The 20,660-nt window shown below is 38.4% G+C and overlaps 1 protein-coding gene across 1 annotated transcript in view; it reads left to right on the forward strand.

Moving 5' to 3' along the window:
• LOC126284261 (phospholipase DDHD1-like) overlaps positions 1-20,588 on the forward strand; it is a 180,080-nt gene extending 159,492 nt beyond the window's left edge. The window contains exons 9-11 of the mRNA XM_049983068.1: positions 5,783-5,925; positions 11,949-12,262; positions 17,286-20,588. Coding sequence (XP_049839025.1) covers positions 5,783-5,925; positions 11,949-12,262; positions 17,286-17,500 — 672 coding nt within the window. The 3' untranslated portion in view covers positions 17,501-20,588. The remainder of the gene's footprint in view (positions 1-5,782; positions 5,926-11,948; positions 12,263-17,285) is intronic.
• The last annotated feature ends 72 nt before the right edge of the window (positions 20,589-20,660 follow it).

The raw sequence follows: 20,660 nt of genomic DNA on the forward strand, positions 1-20,660 counted from the left end.
CCATTCAAAGGGGGCCAAAATGATGCCTGCACAGAAGCTCAAAGCAGCTCCTGCCCGCTATGGGACCGAGTGACGTCAAGTGGGAGGAGGGGCCAGTGCCATGTTGGAATGCTGCTCCCACCTCCTTACAAGTGTTAAGCATCCGTCATCCCTTCCTTTTGACATCCAAAGCACCTCCCCCCCCCCCCCCCCCCCTCACCTTACTCAGTGTGTAGCCCTGGTCTTTGTTGAAATAGTTGCTGTTCATTCTAATCTCATCCACCTCTTTTATAACAGAGTCCCAGTATGCTGAGTTCTTTAGTATTGTTGCAATGCTGCTGAGACAAGGAGATAATCACCACCTTGCTATAATTAAGCACCACATCCAAACTGCTGCAGCGTACAGAATTTGAAGAATACAATTCACGCTATAGTGAGACAACAGATACAGCAGACATGATACCAGCTTGATCTTAAGGTCAGAAACCTGTTTGATTATCATCAACTTTTGTCATCAACTTTGTTGCCATTCGATTGGGAGTGGGGCAGCACAACAATGTGCTTTTTTGTACCAGACAACATCTAAACAATGTAACAAGTTTGACCACTTAATTCGCGGAGGAACTGATATGGTGAATGATAAGGCCCACAGAACAGTTGTTAATCTCTCCAAACAAGAACTGGAGGATGGCCGTGTGGCAGTGCTGAGTAAAGGTCTTAATTTTTCACTGGTACTGTGACATCTGCCAATTTTGGAGACTATTAGTGGAATAGAGCAGTGCATTTGGCATCTCTCACTTAAGGCAGTTGAGGACATGACTAACTGCAAGCCATATACTGTCGAAAGCTAAAGCACCAAAATGTTAGTCAGCAGGAATGACGTGCATTATTCTTATTGCATAAGAATGAGGACTTGGTTGTATTGCCAGCTGCCAGAGGAAATGCCACCGTGGTTCTGCACACTGAAGACTACCACCTGAAGGTGCCAAATTTATTAGAAGATGAGGCATACCAGAAGCTTAGTTGCAATCTGACACAGGCCATAGTCAGGAAGACAGGGGAGTTATTAAAGGAATCAGGGTTACTAGATTAAGTGCTGAAGAAATTAATGTCTCACACTACCAGACCTCCCAGGCTTTATGGACTGTCGAAGATAAGTAAGGAACATGATCCTCTTAGGCCCATTGTTAGTGCAATCAGCTCACCCACCTACAGACTGTCAAAACATCTTGCAGGATTATTACTGCCAAAACTGGGTCATTGTGAACACCATGTTGAAAAATTGCAGACATTTGTTGAAACACTCAAGGAAATGAAAATAGGTCGATACGATGTAATGGTTAATCTGGATGCAGCGTCACTTTTTACGAGGGTGCCAGTTCATGACACGCTGGAACTTTTTGCCCAACAGCCTCCACCTGGAATTATCAAGCTGTTGCCATGTTTTAATGGCAATGAGCTCTTGTACCATAACAAATGTTATGAAATGACAGATGGTACAGCAATGGGCTCACCACTGTCTCCTACAGTCACAAATTTCTTCATGGTGCACTTTGAGGAGCAGGCTCTGAACTCTTCAGTGTTGCGTCCATCTTGCACCCTTAAGTACATCGGTGACTCCTTCCTGATATGGCTTCATGGTGTAAATACACTGCAACGGTTTGTGGATCACATGAACAGTGTCCATTCCACCATTATATTTACCTTCGAGATGGAGAAGGGTGGCAATGTTATTAGATATTTTAGTTGAGTGGAAACTGGAAGGCCGGCTTGGTCATTCAGTGTACAGGACACCGACATGCTCTGATCGATACATGAACGCCAGTTGTTTTCACCACTCTACACACAACAAAGCAGTCCTGAACACATTAATACACGAACCAAAGTTATTTCTGATGACCACCACATACAGTCTCAGTTGTAGCACTTGAGGCACCTATTCAGGAAGAATGACTACAGAAAAAAAGATGTTGTTAATTCTTTCAGGTGTTACTGGAGGAGGACATCTTGGGAATCAGCACTCCAGTGGCTTTCCTGCCATACTGAGAGTGAATGAGCAGCAAATGAGCATGTTTATTGCAGAGACATGGATTGATACCTGTGTTTTGGCCCACCCCCCAAGGTACGAGATATTTTGCACCCTGTTAAAGATGACATAAGTGTTGGTGTGCCCAACGTGTATGGTATCCCTTTGCAAGTGCATCTATGTAGGTCAGACAGTTTGCGCAGTTACAAAACATTGTACTGAGCACAATAGACATATTAAACAATGGGAGCTCGATAAGTCGGCCATAGCTGAGCATTGCCTCAAAAATGGGCACAAAATACAGTTTGAGAACACAAGAGCCTTTCTCATGCGTCAACATACTGGGACTTTGTTATAAAAGAGGCAGCTGAGATTAGAATGTACAGCAATAGTTTAAACAGAGACTGGGGCTACACACTGAGTAGAGCTTGGAGGCATGCCTTGGATGTTGAAAGGAAGCAACAGCAGATGCTTAACGCTTACATGGAAGTGGGAATGGCAGTTTCAAATGTGATGTCAGCCCCTCGTGCCAACTGACGTCACTTGGTCCAGTGATGGGCCGTAGCTGCTTTGAGCTTCTGCGCAAGCACCATTTTAGCTATCTTTGGTTGGTGCCAGTGGCTGTAAGTGGAGGTATATAAGCAGGAAATAGTGCCAGCCCCAGCAGTCATTAGGTTTACTCTTGATGACGATGGCAGCGAAAGCTCGATAAGTTTATTGTAATTGACGTGGTTTGAAAACAGAGAAGATTTTATACAGTACATACATATTGTCAGTAAAGAGATGAATGCTATTGGCTGTTCAGTAGCTTTCAGTGAATGGCTTTTTAGCAACAAGAGGCTAGATGTAATCTTAGTGAACAATACCATTAGGCCATCTCTGTGTTGTAGTGGTTTGGATTGTTGGCTACTAACACAGAGATCTTGGCATGAAGTTGAAAAATGGACCCACTGAGCCTTTTGAGGCCAACTGAGAAGTTACTTGATAAAATGAACTACAAAATTGGAAGGCAATCTGCTGAATTGTGTGTGTCAGGCTAGGAGATTCACAACATTTGTTCAACTATGCCAATTTGTACACAATTCGGGAGGCTTAGGAACAGATGAGATGTGACAGAGAGAAGCATTACCACATCTGCTTTAACTTGCTTGTCCCTTTGCAGAACAGTCACCAAACAGTCCAAAACACAAGATTTCCTACTTCTGGCACAATAGTAGGGCAAAACAGTGGTATTCAACATATTACTGGTGTACAAGGAAATAAGGTTAAACAACAAAGCTACTTTTACAGCCAAGAAGCTGTATAGGGATCACAAAGATCACAGTGTACTACTTCCCTGTGGCTGTCAATCAACTGGGAGTAGAATGAAGATTGGCTGGCAAAGAGATAAGTTTTATACTCTGATGAGAGGCAGTGCTGACAAAGAGATAAGTTTTATACTCTGATGAGAGGGCAGTAAATGAATTTAAGTAAAAACTGTTACTTACTTTAGCTGATGATGAGATAAATATGGTAAGTATTTTAAAATTTTATGTACTGTCTGGACTCCAGCCCATGCTTTTAGTGTACATTGTGGTTGGCTCACTCTTGTTTAGTCTAGTGATAAAAATGAGCTACATTCATTTGCTGTAGCATTTTAATTTTCCCTATAGTGATGTTTATATTCGTCTTAAAGAAGGTTGATGAATTGGCTAATATATTTATTATCAGGAAATGCTTGTTTTAGCTAACACATTTTATTTGGAAAATTTTAACTTTTAGCATTTTATCCACAATTGCCTCTTTCTATTTTAGTGTAGTATAATAAATACTGAAGAGACCTACAGTCAATCATTACCAGAACCGAATGCTAATTTCTATCTCTGACAACCTAACAAGTTTCTCAGAAATTCAAGCTGTAAACAACAAGACAATCTTCATGTCATCTTAACAACATGCAGACACTGTACTGAATTAATTACAAACACTGCAAACAGAGCTGCCCTCATTTAAATGTTAGAGAAAAGCTGTTTCAGTCACCGTCTGTAAGTTACAGGGTGTTGTATCCACCTGACATTTGCTATCTTTAGCTGTATGTATTTTATGGATTAAGAGTCAGTTGGCTCTTGCATTGTCATTCGTTTGGGAATATGAGCTGATTTTGAATTAGTGATAAAAATACCAGATTTCATATAAAAATTACTGAGACTTATTCTTTCGCCTTTCCTATATTGTATTTAGCACTAGCACTTTCAAAATACAAAGGGCATTCAGTAAGCAATGAAACACTTTTTTTTTCTTAAAGCAGGTTGGTTTTATTCATGGTTCCAATAAACCATATTATTCCCCCATTCCTTTGGCTACAAAGCCCTGTTTTACAACATAATTTCCATTGATTGTGATGACCTTACACCACAGATGCTTCATTTCTGTGGATTTTTCATGTGGTCCTGCATAGTTATAATCATCACTATACTGTTGGTCATTTTTGGAATACTTAAAACAATAATAAGTTCCATTTCTAAACTGATATGCTTATAGCAAAAACATGTTCTTCATTAAAGAAATAAGTTTTTTGCATTGTTTATTATTCATTTCCGTTTTGTATTTGTATTAGGACATTTTGTTTGTGTAGCCGTTCTCAAATAAAATATTTAACCCATTAACTACATGTTTTGGATTATAGTCATTTTCATGGTCAACTCATGGTTGGTCAGACTTGAAAGCTGTAGCCATGATATTTGATAAAGTAGAAATATTAGCACACAGCAGTGTCATTTATTATTATCAAAGAATACTGAGCTGTGTGCAGTCACACCTTGTAACAAACTAACCAGAACTAAACCTATGTGGACAGGTACAGTCCATGTGAGGCCTATTTTCTACACAGCTGAAATGTTGTATGTAGAAATAAATAAAATTGAAATGAGTAACAGTAATTAAAGGAAACTTCATTCTTTCAAGAAGTTTATCATGGTTGTGAACCCTATTGCAATTAAGCTGTTGCTATATCTTCTCTATTTCCTCAACAGTTTTCCCAAGTTTAAAACAAAACGCAACACATATGTCTGCTCTTAGAGGTGGACTGTTGCAACAATGTAAATTCATAGGAAAACAACAGTGGACATACATTCATCATAGACAAATTCAACCACTTTGTTTGGTGCCACTCATTAGAGGCATAAAGAGATTGTGAGGAGACCTGTAATGGTATTTTGATATGTTCATAATTATTTGTATAAAAAATTTCAGTTATGGTAACTTTGGAGAATAACCTTGCAGTTGAGAACTGTTTTTGAATGTCACAAGTGTAAGAAAAGAAAGTAAAAAAGGATTATTTTTGGTTTTTGCTTCTGAAACTATACTGTTTTCTTATTTCTGTTAACAAACATCTTTTTTTATATAGATTTTAATCTGTAACATGACTTTTTATGCCATTGTTGTGCTGTTGTTTGAGTAAGTTAAACGTCTTATTTGCACAGCATTCAAGGAGTATGTTCATAATGAAGGAATCCCGCTTTTAAATCCTGTTGAATATATTTATGAAAAGTTTTAAGAAATTTAAATGTAAAAAAAAGAAATAGAGGTCATCTTTGAACAAATATTTTGTATAAATAAATAATTTTATCTTTTATCTTAGAATTTACAGTATTTTACTGTGTAGGTTATGTTGTTATTGTGTCTGATTTACTGGAAAAAGATGCCTCTCCCTTTATAAAATTCTTTGTAATACACGATTAGACTGTAGTATTTTAAACAATAGTCTAACATTTAAAATTGCTTGCAATATTTTCACAGATTGATAACTTGTTCTGCTTGGGGTCACCACTTTCTGTGTTTCTTGCGCTGAGATTTCGTGAACCGGAAGACCATGTTCTTCCCCCTTCTCTTTGCCGACGTCTCTACAATATTTTCCACCCATCTGATCCTGTTGCTTACAGGTCAGTTCAGCACATATGTTAGCATAATCTTTGCTGATTGTCAGTTGTTCTAATAGCATTGTTTTAGTTCATTTTGGTATCACTCACTATTCTGAGAGTAAAAATAACTCTTTATGCCCCTTGTAGCTGCTTTACAATAACTGGTAATATGGAATTTAGCATATTGAGCTCAAGGCTGTTACGTCTTGTAGTCATGCCAGTGCACTTCATCATTTGGTGCTGTGACTCATATCACGGTAAAATATTACTGTTAGGGAGCTGTAGCATGTGAAACACTGGTTTGCTTTTCTGTTCAAGACCATAAAATGAAAACATTGTGGATGTATTTATGCATGCACGCTTGAAGAGCTGGAAGTTCATAATTTCTGTAGTAAAAACGCTGCTGGCATTTTGCATAAATGTATGGATACAGTTTTTTCACTGAATTTTTCATTCATCAAACATAGGAGGGGAGGGGGGGGGGGGGGGTGCCAACAAAGTAGTGGTGCAAGGGGCGGTAAAAAAATGCCTGCAGTACAGACATGGCACCTTCCTATGCCAGTCTATTCATGGGCCGCCCAGTATCCCAAACCCCACATCTGATTTAGATTCATTGATGACATCTTCATGATCTGAACCAGTGGTGAGGACACACCATCCACATTCTACCAGAACTTTAGTATCTTTTTTCCCATTCACTTCGCACGGTCTTTCTCAGCCAACAAGCCACCTTTTTCAATGGCAACCATCACTTCACGGATGGCCCCATGATGAACAGTCTATCCCCAAATATGTCGAGAGTCTCGCTGAGCTTCAGTCTGGAACCGCGTGACCGCTGCGGTCGCAGGTTTGAATCCTACCTCGAGCATGGATGTGTGTGATGTCCTTAGGTTAGTTAGGTTTAAGTAGTTCTAAGTTCTAGAGGACTGATGACCATAGATGTTAAGTCCCATAGTGCTGAGAGCCAGCCAGTCTCGCTGAGATTTCCACAGACCAAAATTATCCTTCTCAGCTTATTCAGAAACCAATCTCCCCAGTCATCTACTATCCCCCACATAATCACTGACCAGCCACAAAGGACAGGCCCCCTTGTGATTCTCTACCACCCAGGACTGGAGCAACTGAATCACTTTCTTTGCCAGAGTTTTGACTACCTTTTCCGTGCCCTGAAATGAAAAATATCCTTCCCACTATTCTCCCTACCCCTCCCACAATGGTATTCTGACACCCACCCACTCAACTTAAGCAACGACCTTGCCCATTCCTATTCCACCCTTACTGCCATGGCTCATATCCCTCTAATAGCCCTAGATGCAAGACCTGCCTCATACATCTTCCCTACCACCTATTATTCCAGTTCTGTTACAGGCATATCATTCCCCATCAAAGACAGAGCCACTTGTGAAATCAGCCAAGTGGTGTACCAACACACAGTGCGACATACTACATGTGAATGACCACTAATAAGCTGTATGTCCATATGAATGGCCACTCCCAAACTGTGGCCAATAGGCAGCTGGACCACTTAATTGCCAAGCATGCCACACAACACTGTGTGTTTGCTTTCAGCAATGCTAAAAGGGGAGGCAAGTCATACAGAGTAGGTATGAGGTGCAGGAAAGTAATTTGCAAGTAACAGTGGCCTGAATTGTTAGCCAAATATCTACCAAGCTCTACAAAATTCATCATTTAAGAGAGAATACACACATTTTACATACATTTCTTATGCACCTAAAAGTCATGGGTTGATGTGTTAATTTCATTATAAATTATCCATCTAGAAATTCTTGACACATACAACTACATAAACAATTATTTATTGGTGATCTGCAATTGCAAGCATCTAATTGATTACATGGGTTATAGCCACTCAGATGTATGGCTCTCAGTGGTGTGTGTGTGTGTGTGTGTTTGTTTGTAAAGAAATAGTGATGAAATAGAGATGAAATACAATCAATATACACTTGCTTACACTGATAACTATGTTTGAGTAGTACAGAAAATCAAAGAAGTTTACTATGTTGTAGTATTGTGGTACTTTATCACATTTTCAACAGAACCAAGTATTAAAATAGTCATAATATTTTGATCACTGGATGTCATTACCTGTACAGAATGAATACAGAAGTGATCCAGATTCTGGACACTTGGCCCTTGCTCTCGAGCAAGGTGAACTCATGAAATACTTACAAAAAGAGTGTGTCTTAATTTTTGGAAAACATGAATTAAACAAAACCATACGAAACCATTAAAAATTTAGTAAAGGAGTTTGGAAGAACATTCCTTTACTTTATACTACCAGCAAATGTGGAGCATTGTTCTTCACTGTCATACACCATTCACCTGAAGGTACATCTCTTGATGTAAAGGCTGATTGGCCATAAATAGGCAGTAGAAATTCCAGGACAGAAGCAATAACATAAATGAGAAAAACAACAATTCACCTGCAACTGACTGATGCATTACAGTAAAAAAGAAATTACTAGCTTCAAAGCTACTGGTTTTTTTCTGATGTAGGTACACACACACAAACTCACAGGCACCCAAATGCACTGGTGGGTATGGTAACTATTTTTGTGTTACAGAGAGGAGGTGGGAGAATGTGGGGAGAAATGCTAGTACAGTGTTTGGATAGACGAGAAATGGTGAAATGATATGGAAAATGATGGGAAAGGTGACAAGCAGAGATTTAGACCAGGTGGTTTGCAAGAACAAAGAATATGCTGAGGGACCATTTCCGACTATATAGTCTAGGAATCATGGTGCTTGGGGGCCATTTAATTGATGTGAATACTACAGCAGCTTTTGAAGTCATTTGTGTTATGGTATGCAGCATGCTCAGTAATTGGGTGGTAGAATTCCTTACTGCAGTAAGAGATGTAATAAAATTGAATACCTGCAGTCATCCGTACAATGTTATTTATGATATGGCTACCAGTTTTGGTGCTTCAATACATCATTTTTAACTGACACTGAGGGATTTGATTCCAATTGTGTACACAATTCGTCAGTGACCAACATCTATGAACTGGTTTTCACAGACTACCTGTAACAATGTTGTTTTCTCTCCAAACACCTACTGACTGGAGAAACATTCAAAATAGAAATGGCTCTATTTTGAATGTTTCTCCAGTCATTTGAAGATTGTTACATATAAGCTTTCAGCCAAAGTCTTTTCCAAGGAAAAAAAAATTTTATGTTCAACTGTGTGTTGTGTACAGGATGGTCCAATTTGTTCTGGCAGTGGCCATTCATCCTTATGGATAGCTGGTTATTAGTCATACCAATATAAAAAGCTGTGCAATGATTGCAGCAGAGCTAGTATATGACATAGCTCCTTTCACAGGTGTCAGGACTGGAACAGGAAGTTTTGGTAGGTTCATTGGACAGGTCTTGCAGCTAGGACTTCCACAGGAATACGATCTCTGTGGCAAGGTGCTGGAAATGGGAGTGGCATAGGGATGGATTATGTTGTTGTGGACGTTTGGTATGCGACAGAACACTACTTCAGCATGGGTGGGAAGGATCTTGGGTAGGATGTCCCTAATTTCAGGGCATGATGACAGACAAACAAAGCCCTGATGAAGGGTGTGATTCAGTTGTTCCAGTCGGGGGTGGTACAGTATGACGAAAGGGGTGATCCTTTGTAGCTAGTACTTGAGGTTGGTGGGAGGATTTAGGGGTATGTGGGGATATGTCACAGGAAAACTGTTTGTCTGTCCCATCAGAGGCAGAGCCACCTGTGAAAGCATGTCACCTGTATCATTTCCATCTCTGCTCCAACCATTGCTCAGCTTTTTATATTGATATGACTACTAACTAGCTATCCATCAGGATGAATGGCCACTACCAGACTGTGGCCAAGAACAAAGTGGACTACCTTGTACACAACACAGTTGAACATAACATGTTTGATTTCAATGGCTACTTCACAACCCAGGCCATCAGGATCCTCCTTGCCACCATCAGCTTTTCTGAACCGCCCAGATGATAACTATCCTTACAATACACACTCCACTCTTGAAATGGTTTAAATGGCTCTGAGCACTATGCGAGTTAACTTCTGAGGTCATCAGTCGCCTAGAACTTAGAACTAATTAAACCTAACTAACCGAAGGACATCACACACATCCATGCTCGAGACAGGATTCGAACCTGCGACCGTAGCAGTCGCCCGGCTCCAGACTGTAGTGCCTAGAACTGCACGGCCACTCCGGCCGGCACTCTTGAAATAATACTGGCCTTAACCTATAGTAACCTACTGCTCCACACACTTCACCCAACTGCCTTCCTCTGCCCTGTCACTTCCTCACAATTTGCCTCCCCTCTCCCTGATTGTGTACTGCTCCCTGCCAGTGCACTCACCAGTCTTCTGCTCCCCTCCTTTCTACTCCTTCCTCCCCCTCTCCCTCCTTCACAGCTTCCTGATGTTATGCCTGGTAGCCTTATTCTGCCACCTCAGTCCTTGGATGCTCCGCCAGGGAGTACTGATTCCTCTTCCCCCATATGTACCATACTATCCCTCCCTCTCTGCTGCATTCCAGACTTTTGCTCCCAATTGCTCCCATTCAATGTGTTTCAGTTGCATTCTGGCCGAAGTGTGTGCAGATAGTGGCCATGTATGTAAGGTGAGCTTGTTGGTGTGAATGAATGTGCAGTTTTCATTTCTGAAGAAGGCTTTGGCTGAAAGCTTATATGTAGCAGTCTTTTTGTCAGCCTGTCTGTAACTCAATGCATCGTATTTATGTTAGGTATCAATCTATCCCTTTCATAATATTGCTGGTGTTCCAAGCTGGACTTCCCATTGCTTGATTAAATGTAATACTTAACATGAGAAAGAAATTTCTGAGAATTTGTGTCCGCATTACAGCAGTGCATGGAAATGCATCACGAATCGGGGGGAAACTGTAAACTAAGATGGCTGAAGAATTTGAGATGTGGTGGTACAGAAGGGTAATGAAAATTTAATGGACTTATATGAAATGAGGAGAATCTCTGGGGAATCAGTGATAAAGGAGTGTATGGAAAACACTATCCAAAAAAAGGGATTGGGTAGTACAGCATGTGTAAAGACAGCAAGAAATAATTTCCACTTTATTAGAGCTGTGTCCATAGATAGCAAAAATTGTAGGAGAAAACAGAGTTTGGAATGTATGTATCAAGAATTGAGGACATTGTGTGCAAGTGCTACTCTGACAACAAGAATCCAAGCTTGTGCTCTGCCTCTAATGGCCTTGTAGCCAACAGGTTGTTAAGCCTTAATTTTTCTTTCAGTATATCCTCTGTTCTCATAATTACATTGGTTGCAATTTATTGTAGTTATCTTATAACTCCTTTACCCATACTATGACTATTCCTCTCCTGTCATTTTCCATAGCTTTCCTCTTCTGTCCAAACCTTGTATTTACCTTTCTCTCTGTTTTCTCCTGCCACAGACAACCTCTCTCTGTTTTTTGAATGTTTTCTTTCCTGTCCTCTCCTGCATTAATATATTAACAATATGGCAAATTCTTAGCTATTAACTTACATCAAAATCAGTATTTAGCTTTTAATGTACTGGCTACCCACATAATTGTACTGCACTAATCATTCTCAGATGAGGAATGAAAAGTTTAATCGCCTTCAAACACTATAGAAACATTATGATCTGCTTCAAACAAAGTCTAGTTGGTATTTCCAATTTAATGTATATTAACATACTATTGAGATCGTCTTTACTGGAACTTAGATGTTGTCCCTGGTCTAATAAGCTGTAACTGTGTGCCATTAAATGTATTCATTATTATTTGTCACTATATTTTCAATGAAGAAAGTATATTGTTGGAAGGGAAGTGAAAGGACTAGAGAGGACACCTTGAAATCATTTTTCTCCACTTAAAAAGTTAAAGGGTATTACCATGAAAGCTGAAGACAGATGATCTCTGTTCACTGCTTTCTGTAGTTTGCTTTGATTTAGTTTTGAAATAATTGTAGTAATTGCTTTAAGATTTCTGAGTATCGTGATAGTATTAACTAATACAAATGTATATTTTAAAATTTTGCAGAATGGAGCCACTGTTAGTCCGCGAGTACAGTAAAGTGGCTCCACTGCAGATACATGCATACAGTTCAGCTGCAACAATGCCTTCATATGACGACTTGCTCCCTGAGCCACTAGTACCAGATGGTGCCATAACAACTGTACCATTAGCTCCCACGACTGCTGGTTCCGTACAGCCAACATCAGGTGCTTCAAGTGACACAGTGAGTGCTAGTACAGACAATTCAGTCATAGGAGGGTGGAGCTTGTGGGGTCTCATGAGAAGCAGCTGGCAACCTCGTGATGGACCAGGATCTCCAATTCCTGATGCCACGAAAGGTGATAATCGCTAATCCTTCTGAAACAATCTTTTTTCTACTTGTTATGTCAGTAAGTAGCTTACAAAATTAAAATAGCTGACATGCCTAAATTTAGTAGATTACATGACGGGGCATTGTGTTACCTTGTGTATGTGAGGCATTCCAAACAGTGCTAGTGCAAGTAATCTGTAATAAGAAATGAGACATCTAATATTTTACATAAGAAGTATATATAGGATGTCCCTTACACTTGCTGTAGCATAGTACTGGTCACTACGACAAAGAATGTCCCGTAAACACTTGTCCAGAAGCACTTATTCAGGTAAGATCCTTTCGTTCATACACCATCTGACAAAAAAAAAGTTAAGCACCCAGAAGACATTGTCAGATATCGAGGTAACTTCCTACACATACATACCATTGGTGGGTATGCAATAGAGATGCAGTTATCTATGGCATTAAAAATGTCCATCAGAGTGCATTAGTGTTGTTAGTATTTAGTGTTGTTACCGGACCTGATAGGATATAAGATAGGCTTGGACAGTGTCAGATGTTGAGAGATCACTGTGAAAGACACAGAGATGGACCAAGAAATCAACATCACAAGCCTAAGCTGTCATTAACATCACAACATAAACAGTGTGGAGTGGTAGCGTGACTGGGAAGAAGGGTCTACTAGTGAATGGCATTGTGTTGTGTTCGGTGATGAACCACGTTTTGCACTACTCCAGATGACCGTCATCAGCAAGTATGTCACTCACCTGGGGAGAAGTCCCATTGTTCCAAGGTTTTGGAAGGGCACAGCTGTTTTACCCTGATGTGATTGTGTGGGGAGCCACTGGGTATGACTTAAGGTCATGACTGCTAGTGGTAGAGAGGATTCTGATGACACAATGTTGCATCGTGGACAACCTGTGTCCTCACGTTGTACCTCTCATATGATGGTATCGTGGTGCCATTTTCCAACAGGTTAATGCTTGTCCACACATGGCATGTGTCTCTGTGTCCTGTTGACACCATTGGCCTCAAGATCCCCAGATCTGTCACCAATAGAGCATGTATCAAACTAGCTCGAACATCAACTTTGTCCCAATGCCATGCCAATATATCATGGACTAGTTACAACAGTTGTGGACCATCTTGCCTCAGTAGAACATACAAGATTTTTGACACCCTTCAGTGCATGTATCCAGGTGGGGGGTCATTAAGCATTCATGTTAGGTACTGTTATGCAAGGTGTAAAAAATGGGAGAGATGTCGTGTCATACTGATAAGTAAGCTCACATTTCCAGGTTCTTTGTAAATTTTATTCGAATCACTGAAATAACGTTACATATCTTCTCAACATGTGAGTGAAACTTCATTTCATTTCCTCCTCCCCTTCTTGGTGTCACACTTCTTTTTTCAGGCTATGTATGGTATCCATTTGTCTGTTGTCACTACAGGAGGTGCTGTATATTACCACTCATTGTTACAGATCCTTCAGCCTTCACCCTCAGAGAATCATTAACTTATGTGAAAGCACACAGCTGCCCTTGGATTTTGTCAGATGTGAAAACACACTCCTCTAACATGTGCACATTATTGACTTGTGTGAAATACGCCAGTGGCTTTAAATACCCCCATATCCAGAATTAAAAGACACTTGGATCAGATACATTGGAGTCAATGCTTGTGGATCTTCTTGACCAATGTCTTGGTCATTAAGCATTCATGTTAGGTACTGTTATGCAAGGTGTAAAAAATGGAGAGATGTCGTGTCATTCATAAACCATGTCACTGTAATTATAAAAGAGTAACATTCTCCAATAAAATAGGTGATTCGTAATGCAGATACACAACACCTGTTAGTTGGTCTGGTAAACTGTATTGCCCTATGAGTCTGTCACCGACAATTCCTGCCTACTTATTGATGACAAAATGAACCTTGTGCCTTCCTTCCAGGATCGCTTGAGAATTTGTGTCTGCCCATTCGTGGTTTGGTAAGTTGTCCCATTCAGTGAACATATCTTCAGTATTCTATCATAGAACCCATTGGTAGAACTGTAATCTGGCATGGTGGTGTTAAGGTGTGAGAGTTTGTTTGCACTCTTAATGATTTGGATGTGGTAAATGCTTGTGGAGAGTTGATCATGGAAGAGCATGGTTTCTGCCTTCAGCTGTTTCAAATCTTTGCACACTTCTTTCAGGATCACCTACTTGTTGCATAACTCACTCCTCCATATGTGGGATATAAATGGCAATGAGTCCTTGTTTTTATTAAGAAATATCCCATAGCAGCAAGTTGCTGGAACAGCCTGCGGAACATTGCAGCACTGAGAATATAATTTGGCACTGTAACATGTGCTTTTCGATTAACACTGTTGGCATGTCATAGAAGAAGAATACTATAACTACAATTTTCTGCATATAATAGCAACTCCATTTCATTTTTTATGTTATATACACTTCATGGAATCAAAAGTGACCATACGTGGGGAGGCAAGGGGGAGGCTGTGGCTCTCAAGAAGAGTGAAAAAAGTATAGTGTTGTCATATGCTTTTCTTTCAAGAAAATGATTTAAAAGTCAGTATTATGCAGATTTTTAACAGGGTCAGAACTGTAGCTGTTTGTGGCTTCTTACAAGTTGCCATTTGTCTACCAAAATATTAAAACGACTCCATACCAACGGGTGTACCATCACCCCCTCCCCCTTACAAACTTCAATATGGGTACCCTTGCATACAATGATTAATTTTGTTATGATGCCAGCACAAAATCAGATTTACTAGTTAGAATGTCTGATCTAGAAGGCAGTTGTAAGTGTTATACCTGACAGCATCCATCACAATTTGAGGATTCAGTACAGCAACAAACACAACCAGTAAGTACTGATCAATAAACATAAATAGAAATATAGCCACACCAGTGAGTGCTGACTGTTCGTGACACAGGTGAAGTGACCTGTATCTCAAAAAGTGCAAGGGTTGGAAATTGTTTATAACCTATACAAAATAGATAAATTTTCAAAGTTTCCTGATCTTCAGAGTAGACACCAGCATTGTGTATAACCCATTGCCAGTGATGTCAAAGTCATAGGATACCCTCAGCATACCAGTTGTGTTGATAGTTCAAGTGCAGCAGTCTGTTGTCTGACAAATCTTGGTAAAGTTATGAAGTGAATACCATGAAGTGCTTCCTTCATCTTGGGAATCGTACTGAAGTTACAAGTGTTAGGGGGTGTTGTACGTGATACAGCACTTCCCAGCCACATCAATCAAACAAATCAGTCACAGCTTGTACAATGGGTGTCCATGCATTGACCTGAAAAATGATGGGTGGATCCTGCAGAAATTGTCACCACTTCTTTCTCTAAGCTGGGCACAGGCTGTGTTCTAAAAATGAACACCTGAGGAAAATAAGCATCAACACTTTCTGCTGTTTACAAAACAATGCTTGGCTGCACACAGCACAAGTTGTGACTAATTTGTTCAGTTCATGGGGCTGGGAAATGCTGAACCACCCACTACACTCCCTGGACTTAAGCCCTTGTGATTTCAGCTTGATTTGTGACATAAAGGCAGTACTTGATGGCATTCACTTCAGAACTGTTACAGAGGTTTGATTGACACTAGACCGCTTCACTCAAAAGGTCAACAGAACTGGCGCTGCTAAGGGTGTCCTACGACTTCCATATTGCTGACAGTGGGTTATACACAATGCTGGTGACTGCTTTGAAGGTCAGTAAAGCTTTGGAAAATTTGTCTGTTTTGTATATGTTGTAAATAAATAGTTGCCACTGTTAAAGTTCTAACCCTCATATTTGTTTATGAGCATATGTTTATAGGATCTTCTCTTCTAGCTATTTGCCAGTAATCCTCCCTTTAAGAATATGGTACACATGTTTAAACACATTTCATAAGTACTTACAAGGGAATTTTAATCAGTTTTAAAATTACAGAAAAAGATTGTCTCTAAAACTTCAGTTAAAGCAGACATGTCTTCAGTTTAGAACAAACAGGATTACCAGGCCTTACATGTCTCGATAAATAGATAAAAGGTGAGAGTGAAAGATTCACCTGGAGACAGAATTTTAATTTAGTCAGAAGCTAGGCTGAAGGTTACTCCAAATATTTTCAAAAGTACTTTTATTTTAGTTTGATTTGCTGTAGCAGGAGTATGAGAACAAATCTTGTATGTCGTGCAGTAATGATCCCCTATGGTAAATACTCCCTACAGTTCAACACGTCTGGAGTAGGTCTTCTGTCAACAGAAAGAGATGCATCCTGAGTACATACATAATCATTTTTCTATGAATGAATAATGTAAGGGCAAGGCTGGAAATAAGAAACATCTGGAAGTCCGTGTAGTGGATGATGACTTTCATTTCTGATTCTAGCATTGTTGCCTTTCCACAATATTTTTGATCTGTGTATTTCTTATATTCATGCTGTGGAGAGCTCAGCTGGTATGTGGGATGTCTCAAGATTATTCTTACAAATATTTACTTATATGTCAGACAGCAACTAAACCTTCTACCTTGGTTACATTAAACGTGGTATTGCAGCACAAACACAACATTAAGGGATTATTTACATCCATGTTTAATTGGTAGCATCAGTAGACAATCCCAGTTGTTACTATATTACAGAAGTGATATTTATCACTAATACCTAAACAAACTACACAGTGACTAAATGAATCTAGTCTTATGTGTGCAACATTTACATTAAGACTTGAGCAGCAGGAAAACATTATGGTATTCACTTATGTGGTAAGTTAACACTCATAAACACATAAGTAGATCAAACAAAGCAGAATTATTCAGGTGTAAATTTGATTTGAAGAGAGATTCCCAGTTTGTTAAGCTTTTAAGTTTTGTTCAGAGTGACTCCAGGGTCTTAAACCTAGTGTTTCCAGCAGTTTTTTTTAATCTCTCATTATTTCCATTACAATTTTAGACACATTTTATGTATAGAATTTTGTGCAATTTTAACTAGAAATTGTAAACATATTTCTGGTGCAGTAGTGGAAAATATATCAGCATATTCTTTTCTCATTAGGTCACATCAAGTTACCACACCGTCTTGACTACCTCTTGCGGGAGACAAATCTGGGTGGCAGCTACTTGTCAGCACTTACATCTCATACTGCCTACTGGAGTAACTATGATGTTGCTTACTTTGTTTTAACGCGTCTGTTTCCACACCTTGAAGAGGAAGATGCTGATTTGGATCTAGACAGAATTCCTACATCGTATCCAGCAGAAGAGACGTAGTGTTCAAAGAGTCTCGGTGAAGATGTTCTTGTAGACGTGTGCTGAAAATCAGCATGTTACTGTTCCTTTAATCTGTTATCTATTTCTTAAGATGCAGTCAGGCAGTCTAGAGATATTATTGTGGCCCTAACATGACACTGGTGATATCAGTCGTTGGTTGCCCTACACTATAAGAATGTGATATTTATGATGATGGTGTGTACATTCATGTAAATATTTTTTTTATTGAAGTTAATGTTCAGTGCTGTGGCCTTTACCTTTACTTCATACAATGAACTAATGACATTGTAGATCTGTTGCCACAATGTAATAAACAAAGATCCAAAGCTACTTAAAGAAGAAAACATATGATATGGCCTCCATTAGCAATTTTTTGTGCATTAGGTATTGCACTGCCTAACCAAATTTACAAGTGTGTTGAACACACAAACATAACTTATTTTCATTGAGTCATTGTTACTTAGTATTTAGGATTTAATAAGTGGATCATGTTTAAATTAAGAAACTTACAAAGAATTGACCTTTTTGCAGCAGCAATAGTTTCTGGTTATGACATCTTAATTGTGATCTCATTATTTATGATGAATGTAGCACATGCCTAAATATTTTTTTCTTAAATCCCTCATATAAATATTACTTAAAGTTGCTTGGTTGGAGTTTATTGAAGCTATTCTAAGTAATATTGAATGGTTGTTTACTAAGAATATGATGGTATCCGAATGCTTATGAATGAAAAATAGATATGTTCTATACTTTGTTGTCTGTTATGCCATATTTAATGTGAAGTTTCAGCTGGAGAGTACATTGGTGCCTCATAAATTCTCCATCAGGGTATGGCGTCACAGGTTATAAATATGAATATATTTTTGAAATGTGCATGTAAATATCTGTAATTTGAAATTTACTACCAAGTGAACTTTCATTATGATGATTGACTTATTATGTATGTTCTGAGTCATTCACATTTTTATGTCTGTATATATGTGTATCATTAATTTCATTTCTTGTTTACTAGACAAGTAAAAGTATCAATATGATTTTTTTTAAATGTCATATTAGTTGACGTTAAATATTCCAATGAGACAAAACCAATTAAAAAACTCTTAATTACATATTACATTTCAGTTTGATATTTGGTGACATGTAATTTCAATCATCTTCTGTTTCTCATATTATTTTGTAGATCAAAGGATAATAAGTTATTTGTTTCTCTTGCCATATAAGCAGATGACGTGAAGAGACTCTTTTTGCCTCACTTGTACTGCTTGTCTTCATGTCTTCAGTTGTAGTCAGATGATCCTGAAGGGAATACATCTGTATGATAAGCAGCGATTTGACATTTATGCAGTTGTCTTTCTTATGATGCATATTTTGCAGTGAAATCTCTCTTTATTACATGTTCTTAATGATAATATTGTATGCATCTACTCTTTAAAATCAAAGCGGACTAAGTTGTTAGTGCCATTCAGAGATGACTGTATGCATAAATTATCAGAGAATGTGAAAGCATCTTGAGCAGTATTGTAGAGTTTATCAAACTCTGGTAATATTTAACTACAGTAGTTGGTTTACATTCTCTCTCTCTCTCTCTCTCTATCTCTGTGTGTGTGTGTGTGTGTGTGTGTGTGTGTGTGTGTGTCCTCTCCCCCCAGCCCCGCCCACATCTCACTCTCTCTTAATTATTCATTATTCGAGATTAAGTTTTCAAGTTGCTATTGATCTTCTTTTGGTTTCAATGCACACACAGCTTCAAAAACATAACAATACATGCCAAATGAAAAATGTCTTAAAAGTTCTTTGAACATAACAACTCGAGATGTATATAAGTTAAATGTAACAATGTTGAAATCCTTGCTTGTTGATCCAGTTTCAAGAATTTCTACTCCCGAAACTGCTTCAGCACTACTGAGACGCCATTTATTTTATTTAATGAAAATGATACTGCAGCTTTTAAGCTCTGTGTTGTTATACTGCCAATAATTGCAATATGTACATGTGTGTAAAGAGTCGTCTGTGAAATTCAGTGCCTCAAAGAGGCATGGGAAAACTGTTGTAGATCTTGAGCAAATTGAGTTTTGAACTCTGACAATGAATGATTTTCCTTCTATATTACACTATGCATACATTATAAATTGCTTAGTCAGGTGAAACACGTTTTTGTCATTACATATATTTCCAAATGTGGAAGGTTGTTTTATTTTGATATGCAAGCTACATTTGTACATATTTTACTCTTTCCTTTCAGAAAGCTATTTTGCTGAGATCCCATGCTAAAGAGGGAATTATAAACTATTCTATGCATTCTTGTTTGTGTGTGAAGAATCCATCCAAAAAAACTAAAACTTAATTCTTAAAAATTTTGAAACATAAAATAAATAAGGTTAAATTAGTGCTTCATAGTAAGTTTATATTGTTGGACGTAAAACTTGTGGCCAACACTTTAAATAATTGTTTGCAGTTACAGAGTTGTTATTGCAGCTCTGCTTCATCTGTAAAGATAAAAATGTGGATGTCAACAACTACTAATAAAAACTTGCACAAAATTGTCCAAGTGATGTAAATCAGTATTTTAAGGGATCTAAAAAAAACAGTTTGTAGAATTGTAGAAGGGTATGAAAAGAGGCGCTGTTTGTTCACAGAGTTCAACAAAACAAGAAACTGTGATTTTATTTTTGTTATTATACTACAAAAAATAAATAAAGAATTGAAATTTTTATTCATTTTTTTGTGGAGGTATTGTTAATGATCGAGATTGCCAAATATTACTAGAAATAAACAGTATTTTACATGTTCACTCTCTCTTTTGAAACTTCTGATCTACTGTTTGCATGCACTTGTGTGACTATAGCTGTAATTTAGACTTTTTAGTTTGCAAAACTATGCAACACATAAGAATATTAGTTTGTATTTAGAAGTCAATAGAGCTATTATGAAGTAATGGGTTGTCATATAGTGATAAAAAATTAATGCATGGATAGCTTGTCCATTGTTGTAAACACTGTTCTTTACATAAAACAAAGGCCAGTGTGTGTGCCTGTGATATTGCTGTTTTTTTGCAATGTCAATAATAAATACGAATTTCTCATTTTGTCATATGCGGTATAAAATAATTGAATTGCATACAATCCAGTTCACCCCCGTAGCTGAGTGATCACGCAAC

This window comes from Schistocerca gregaria, chromosome 8 (assembly GCF_023897955.1).
Source record: "Schistocerca gregaria isolate iqSchGreg1 chromosome 8, iqSchGreg1.2, whole genome shotgun sequence".
Lineage (NCBI taxonomy): Eukaryota > Metazoa > Arthropoda > Insecta > Orthoptera > Acrididae > Schistocerca > Schistocerca gregaria.